Source organism: Melozone crissalis, unplaced genomic scaffold (genome assembly GCF_028551555.1).
Source record: "Melozone crissalis strain CALT ecotype California unplaced genomic scaffold, PUWL_Pcris_2 ptg000004l_1, whole genome shotgun sequence".
NCBI lineage: Eukaryota > Metazoa > Chordata > Aves > Passeriformes > Passerellidae > Melozone > Melozone crissalis.
Genome location: NW_026535782.1, coordinates 6081811 through 6090340, shown reverse-complemented (window position 1 = coordinate 6090340; position 8530 = coordinate 6081811). Strand labels below are relative to the sequence as shown.

The 8530-nt window shown below is 43.4% G+C and overlaps 1 protein-coding gene across 1 annotated transcript in view; it reads right to left on the bottom strand.

Annotated features, from left to right (window-relative positions):
• Positions 1-3320: 3320 nt before the first annotated feature.
• CDHR3 (cadherin related family member 3) overlaps positions 3321-8530 on the bottom strand; it is a 33798-nt gene continuing 28588 nt past the window's right edge. Inside the window, exons 17-19 of the mRNA XM_054276491.1 lie at positions 7422-7453; positions 6299-6347; positions 3321-3640 (exon numbers count right to left, since the gene is read on the bottom strand). Coding sequence (XP_054132466.1) covers positions 3411-3640; positions 6299-6347; positions 7422-7453 — 311 coding nt within the window. The 3' untranslated portion in view covers positions 3321-3410. The remainder of the gene's footprint in view (positions 3641-6298; positions 6348-7421; positions 7454-8530) is intronic.

Below are 8530 nucleotides of genomic sequence, written 5' to 3'. Positions count from 1 at the left end.
AAGCAGAGCCTTTGGAGAAAAGCACAAAAACCCCAGTAACATGGTCACACAAAAACTGCCTGGGGGAATTAGACCCCACCAGGACAAGTGACCTGTGCTCTTTCCTAATTACTCTTGAAACTTTCAGAGCAAGGTCAATCCACAGATCTGGAAGCACTTCAGAGATGTGTCATAGGTGGGGACATATCAATTAAAAGCTGTGCCAGAACTCACACTGATTTTTGTAGACTTCAGATAAAATTATTGCATAACATGTAATAGGCAGCTGTAGGTCAGGAACTATTCCCCCAGCCAATTTGCCTGAACCACCAGGTGCCTTTCCTCCTCTTCTAGTCTCAGCTTATCAGTGTCATCACTCTAAAATAAATGGCACCAAAGTTCACACTTTGTATCTGTGTTCACAGGGACTAACAGAGCTGTTGAAGACTAGAGAGGGTGTTCTCATCATCTACTCTGACCCTCTACAGCACACAGCAGCTGTTCTTGACCTCTGAAGGCTTCAAATGATGGAAAGGGTCCATGGTCTTGACTAATTGTTCCAATAATCAAATGCTTTTATTGTGTAGAGCTGCACTTAATCTTTGCTCTCAGTCCATCTAGTGGCAGCTCTAGACACTGACTCTGTGTTCTCAAAAGACTTCTGCATAAAAAACCACAAAAGCTCCTCTGACAATTAGAAGAGGTTTCTAACATTTAAAGCTGTGCTGCACAGTGCATTATAATCTCTATTTTATGAAAAAATGTATGTTTCTTTATATTCAAAGTATCTTATCACATATTGTTTGATACAGTAAGTAACAAGCATACACCTGGGTCAGCCAGTTCTACCTTCTCTGCTTTGTCCTACCAAAGACAAGCCAGAGACATGAATGGATGTGCTTTGGCTTGGTGAGACCAAGAATTCATTCTTGATTCCTTCACAGGAAGGAAAACTTACAGTAGTAGGGGCAGCTGATAGGAAAATTGTGCTGCTTTAGCATTAAGCTACTGCTCATGTAAAATCTTGTCTGTAGATCCTAAGCAAGGGAAGTAGTCCTATGCATGTCCAAAATAAGGTTTTATAGGAAAGGCCAAGATGAAGAATGATTTGGAGCTGGAGATGAGCATTTCCCACCAGGAAGGGTGAAGCTGTGCTTTGTGGTCAGCACTCTTGTTTCCTCCTGCAGGAGCAGCATGGGACTCACAGGGTGCTTTACCTTGCTTAACCCTGACCCTGCAATGCTGAGCACACCCTGTGCTAAACCCACCTCAACTGGGTGCAGGCATTCTAACAGTGTTAGTGCTTGGATCTGGCATCTCTTCTGTCCATGGCTGCTCTTAGCTCAGCCGTCAGCTGTTCTGAGACCAGAGATGAGAGCACCACTCCAAGAGCAGTTGCTTTTCACCCAGCTGTTGCCCAGCTGTGGGAGACCATGGCACCAGCAGTGTTGGCCATGACATTGTGTATGCATGCATGGAGTTCAGAGCCTGCTGTGATGCCAGGTTATGCTGCTGTTGGGGTTTTTTCCCTAAGAAGGAAGGAAATAAGTTCGTGCCGTTCAGCAGGAGCAGTAGTAAAGAAAGATGAGTAGTCATCTGCCTCTTTGCCAGTTTCCTGGCTGAAACTACAGCCTGTCTCTCCCTTGCCTTAAAAAAAAAAAAAGCATTTGTCCCTTAATCACTGAAGTAGTGCTAGAATAATCAATAAAGTAAAGCAGATGCCCTAGAGAAATGTTCAGGAAAGTAAATACAAACCCCCCTGTGTCTTCCTATCATGGAAATAATTCAGTTAACTTCTTCAGGTAATAAAATCTAATGTCTGGAGGTGCCAGGTGTGCATATGGATAGGTTGGTGTCAGAGTGCTAGGAAGATCAGAGTTCCAACAGCACTACCAGCTCCTGCAGAGTTTCTCTATGTCACTGGAAAACCACCTGAATAGAAACTGAATGTGCTGCATTTGCAGCTAAAAAATGCAAACAATGGTGGGTTGGAGCCCTGAATGTGTGGCTGCCCTTGTTGGTGCTGTAGGGTCAAACAATGTTATGACAACTGCCATGGACACAGTGAAGTGATAATGTGCTCAGGGAGTATAAATCAGTCTTTCCTGTCTTTATCATTGTGGTGTTCATTACACACTGGGTTTCTGATTGTGCAATGAAACAACATTTGTCTGAAGATGATTTGTGTTTGTTAGGGAAGTTGCTCCTGAGCCAAGCCACTCCTTTGGAGCACAGCAAAGAGTTATAGCACCATGACAGCTGGTTTGTGAAGTGTAGGTTCCAGTGATTTCACTGTGGATTTCTCCATCCAGGTCCTTCATTGCATGACAAAAACAATGTATGTGAGAGACTGAATGTAATCTTCATTGACTGCCACTGCTCAATTTAAACCAAAATTTTCTTTTACCACCTGATATCAGTCCCTTGCTGTCAAAAAACCTTTTTGCAATCAGTAAAGAAAACAAGCCAAGACAAGCCATGGAGTATTAACTCATCATTTATAATTACTTTTCTTCAGATTAAAATAATTTTATAAAATCTTGTCAGGTTTGTTTGTTTTATATCAGGTTTTCAGACAGCACTTACATTATACATGCTCACACTCAGAAAAGATTATTTCACCCCATGTGTTTACTGTCATTATTCTTTTGAGTATATTCCACTTGATCCTGTAAAGCATTAAATGTGCCAGAGGAAATACCAAAGGTGAAGATATTGAATGCTCTTAGTGTTACAAAAGATAAATAAGCTCAAAGTGTTGACAGCCTGAGATGCCACAAGAAGCTCTGAGTTTTCTCTACTCCAGGACTGCTTTCAAGCCATGGACTTTTCTACAGCAAATGGGAGGGCAAGGAAAGGCTGAAATAAAATACTGAATAAAAAGAAAATATTTTTAGCTTCTACCAGCAAACATTTCTACCCTGGTGTGCTTTTCACTCACTTGGTTGCTCAGCAGGGACAGGAGACCCCATTCACATCTGTGTGTGCTGCCATTCCCAAAGGCAGGCAGAGGATGGGGCCATGCCTGCCAGAGGTGCAGACTTTTCTATGGGGAAGCTACCAGTGTCTGTAGGAGGCAGTGGGCACTGAATGCTTCTGTCCATGACTCTGCTTTGCTTCCTCTTCTTCTCTCCTGCTCTTACATGCACCTGCCAAAGGTGCATCCAGATTCATCCTGCCTTTGGGTCTGGATTACACACCTTATGACCACCTTTTGTTTTACAGCTGAGAGAGAGAGAAAAGTCACATCTGATTCTTTGGCTGTTGCGATCAGGTGTCAGTGGGGAGGTACACTCTGGCCTAATAGAAAAGAAGAGTTCATTTTGGGAGAGGAGGTCAGTTCCTGCCTTAAGGGGCTGGTGAGGATAAGCCCCATCCTCAGACTCCTCTTTCTTCTTCGGCAATCTCAGCCCAGCTTGGCCTGGTGTTTCTCATTGCCCTGCTGAGGGCTTGGCAGCTGGTTTTGTTGCTGCAGTCAGCTCTTCCCTCTTCTCTGAAGGCTCTTTTTTGCTTGGTGTGTCTGGTCCATCCACCCCTTGGCCACTGTTTTCTGTGGCACTGGACATTTCCTGCATAGCCAGCACTGGCTGAAGGGGCTCATTGCTCTTCTTCCACCTCCGAGCCCCCGACCGTGTATTGAACTCATACACTCTGCCAGTAACTTGAAAGAACAAAAAGACAAAAAATTAAAATAATGTTTGCCTTATCAGATTAAGACATGACAGTTCTCAGCATGGAACTGAAATGAGAAACGTGAAGCACTTGGAATTCAGCTGAGCTGGGGAGGCAGCCCTGAGAGGGAAATCCTCATTTCTGTGGGGAACTGGGCATCAGAGTGGCTGCTCAGAGGAGATGCTGTCACTATAAGAATTGTCTTTGCAGTTAGGAGAACAGGGATATTTAAACATTCCTACTCCAAAACAAATAAATTTCTTTTCACCCTATAAATGTATCCAAGTTCCAGCTACCAGGGGTTAACATGGGCAGTGTAACAAACACATCCACATCTGTAAGGACAAAACTTCTATCTTCAGCCATACTGAGCAAGACCATTGTATATGTCTGTGCCTACTTTGTCATGTAGAGTTGCCTACCAGAGGTAGCAAACCCTGCTTAGGAGCACAGCATGCCACATACATCTTCCAGACCATGTCAGCTCATCTGTACTGACACAGGATTTGGAGATCCAGAGAGTCTTGGCTGCACACATTCCTTCTCCATTTACACAAAATGCTTTCTTCCAGGCTTGCTGTCCATTTTGCCATTAGTAGAGTGAAAGTACTGTGTGTTTCATACAAGTACATGATTTTCTCATATAGATAAAATATGGCTAAATTTGTGATGTTTAGCACACATGGCTATCTCTCATTGTCAGAAAGACTTCTGTCTCTATTCAGATTTTATGGGTAATTTCTACTTGAACATTAAAAGCAAAATATTTTCTCCTTCAGTTCATTGCTACCTAGAGATAAGTGAAAAAATTGCTGTGTGTCCAGTGTGATCCCCTCACAGTCTAACTCACTGTATCTTGCTACAAAGAGAATCAGAAGCTATAATGGCACTTTCTGTAATTAAACAATAGAAGACAAACAAAAGACCATTAAGGCTGGGAAAGAAACAGTGGTTACATGCTACTAAATGTTGCAGTTTTTATCAGAATTAATGGTTTGTGACACATTAACACCATTTGAGCAACTCAAGATGAAACTGGACCTCTTTACATGTTATTTTTTCTGTCTGCTTACAAGTCAGACATGTTAAAGCAGCCCAGATCAGGGAACAGCTTCTGACCATCCCTCTTAATCATATTCAACAGATGATGTGCTGGGGATTATTAAATCTCATTTCCAAAGCAGCAACCCTTGATCCTCTAGGGTTTGCAATGAATTGTGGAGAAGAGAGGGGAGGAGTGGGGGGCACACATTTCCCTGTTGTCACCACAGAGCTGTGTTAGAGCTTAATGTTTGTGTCAGGCATGACACAAATGCTGTGGCTCTGGATGAAGGTTTGGATGGGCTCAGATATCCTGGAGTCCAGTAAGGTCAGGTTTGTTGAGAAAGGCAGCCCCAACTGTCTTCAGGAAGACTGAAAAGCAGCTCTTTCAGCAGCCTAGAGACTACCCGTGTTTAATATATTACAAATGCAGTTATACAGGGAAAAAAACAGGGATTTTGGAGCCCATTCCTCCAGATCTCTTTATAAATAGCAGGTGATCTTGGACCTGGATCAAACCAGCCTTGAGCAACCTTGTGGAGGGACTTAATTGCACAGTAGGGTCCCGCTTGTTTGCCGAAATTGTACTGAAGTCTCCATGCCTGGTGTTTCCCATTAGCTCAACACATCCAACAGCTCTGAGCCAGCTAATAAGAAACACAAGTTACAGGCACTTTGGTGGAAATTGGCCAGATGAATCCAAGCCTTGAAACAAGCCTGCCTTCTTCTGGATGATTTCTAGACCTATTGTTTCAGGCTTATTTTCAGATCTATTTTATAAGAACTTATTTTTTCTGATTGTGACATTTTACCAGCCCCTCATTTACATGCTGGGGCTCACAGCCATTAGGCACAGGGCTGGGCACCCTAATTCCAGGCCAAGAATCAAAGTAAGGGGCTCAGGCAGGGGCTCTGTTTCAGGGAAATGAGGTAAGCCAGATCAATCCTCAGTAAAGCAAAAATATTTTTCCTGTAGTGAGCCCTGCTGCAGAGAAATGGCTGTCACTCAGGGAGCTGGATGAGCTCCCCAGCAGCTCATCCTGAGGTTTGCGGCTTTCCCCTTATTTTTGCTCTTCCCAGCTGGTTAATCAGATATGCCCAGAGTTCACATAATTCACATAATGTCACCAGGAGCCTGTTGCCAGCTGATGGCCTTCCCTTTTCTCCCCAACAAGCAATGCCTGAGCCTTGGATAAACAGCAGCAGCACACTGTTCCTGTAAGGGAGGAGGTTTGTGCAGGAGCCAGTAACTCACCCACCCACTTCTCCAGGGAGAAGTTCAGGAGGTGAAGGCAACACTTCTGCAGTGACATTTATCTCCTAGCCATTCTCCAGACACAAGATGGGTGAGACCATGTAGCTATGACAGCACCAGAGCAGGAGACTTGCAACACATCCCTTCTCCCCTCCCACCTTCCTATACCACATCCATACATTCCAGTTTAGCAGAGGAATTGTGAACAGTCTGACCCTCAGATGTGTGCTTTCAAGGGCTATAAGTATATTCTAGAAATATGAAAAACCAATGTCAAGCCATATTTAAATCAACTAATCCAGTTTGTTTCCAGTCTAATATTCATATCCTCTGTTAATTGCTTTTTATTACCTGGATCCCTGGCTTCTCCATCAAAGATAGTGTTTAGCTTTGTCATTGTCTGTGAAGAAACACAAAATGAAAAATGAAAACTGTGAATTAAATCAGAAAGAGGAGCAGTAACTTGAAAATTGTGATTTAAATGGATGGAGGTGGATCTATATGGCTTGTATATTGCATTCCTTTAGGCTGTTTTTTTTTTAAACTAGTCCAATGGCAATACATTGGACCATAGTCCAATGGCAACAAGAGCCATTTGTGGTGTAGGGTTTCCTCACTAGATATTTAAAGGAGAATTAATAAGTTCTGACGTGCTAAATGCCTCCATGTGTGTTACCACAAGACGATCTCCTCCACCCAGAGTAGGCTTGGGAATCCCCTCTCTGAAAAATGTGGGGAGAGGGAGTTCACTAATCAAAGTGCCTTGCACAGATTCACAGAATATCCTGAATTAGAAGGGACCCACAAGGGTCATACCAGTCCAGCTCCTGGACCTGCAAAGGATCACTCCATGATCCAGGAGCCACACCATGTGCCTGAGAGCATTCTGTCTATTTATGCAGTTTTGCAGCCTTTATGCAATAATGCCTATGAAAAGGAAGGAGCCCTGAGACCCAGGAGCAAAGAAACATCTCCAGCAGTGGAAACATCCATCTCCAGCAGTGGAAACATCCAAAACATGACATTTTGCTGCAAACAGCTTATCAAGGCCAAACTCTTCACAGCCTGGGTGTGCTGGCACACCTTGCTGGTTGCACTCAGGTGGATCAGAGTTGGCTCCACAGGAGTCTCAGCAGGGCACTGCTGCCATCAGTGAAGCTGGGGCACTTGTCCCGCCTCTGCAGTGAGTGTCCCTGTCATTGTTGTGGGCACAGCCTGTCTGACCTCCCACGTACAGCATTTGGGCAGCAAAGGAGCCCCAGTGCAGGTGAACATCCCTCACACCCTTGTTGCTTCCAAACACAGAGGCCAGCTGGGACAGTGAAGTGTTTGCACTTGAGAGCAGTTGTTTCCTTGGCTATCATTTTTATGCTCTCTTTGGAAAACAGACACCATTCATAGAAAGGGTCCTATGGTCATATTGCATGATGGAGCTGGCAATACTGGGGCTTCCTTTGAGGCCAGCAGTACTTACCACAGTTACTTCTTTCTTAGGCTTCTTCTTTTCTACAGAAAGGAAAATGCACATTTTTAATAATCAGAATTTTCTGATGGTGACTGTAGACACTAAAGTCAAGATTTCCTCAAAGAAATAGACATTCTTTCTACTCAAATGCTGAGACGTCTTAAATGAGTCTTATTTCTTTTCAAATGCTGAGTGAGAATCCACAGTTGCCAATGACTAATCAAAAAACTAGCCTTGAAAAGTCAGTAATGAATGAATAGTAATTTTATTAAACAAATTTCCCTTTCTAAATAATATGAACAAATACAGAAATTCACCTTTGGGAATATCTGAACTAGAAATGCAGATTATTGTTTTACACAAATGCTTGTGGTTGCAAATCCTTTGTCAAATATTGGCTTGGAGACAAAACATGGAAGAGCTGCATTTTCAGTCAAGTAAAATTCAGATTGAAGAACAGTTTGGTTGTGTGTGAATTCACCACACTATTAGCTCATCCCACACGCAAACAAATACAGCAGCAGTGCCATGGGCATCTCAACAGCACGGATTTGTGGATGGTACCCAACCAGTTGCTATGATTTCTTCTCACTCACTCCTTGCCAATTTGTTTAATGGCCTTTCAGTGGAGAACTGTGCCTGGCCACAAATGGGCTTCCCAGCCAGGTGTGCAAAACTCTGAAGTGCTGCAGGTGGATCTCAGCCTGAGCACTGATGGGAAACCTGTTCTGTCTGGCCCTTTCTGCCCAGCATTTGGGAACCAGTTTTTCAGAATGCAAAAAGCGCTCACTTTTTGGAAATCAGCCAATACTGAAATGTCTCAAATTGGGCAACCAAGAGAACAGCTAATTTTGTGGGGTTTGTTAGTCCTGCGTTTTTTCCGTTTGGGAGATACTGACTGAGGAAAGGGGAATTACAAAAGCAGAGTCCTACTCAGCCCATATGGACAGTGTTTTCTAGCAGAAATGCAATGGGACTAAAAAGAACAAGACTGCTTAAAAAAACCATGCTTTTCCATGTGTGATTTATCTCCCTGCTAGGTTATGCAAACATTTTAGAAAGCACCAATACTTCAAAACAAATCTTTGTATATGTGAAGTAATGGTGCCAAGGGAGCA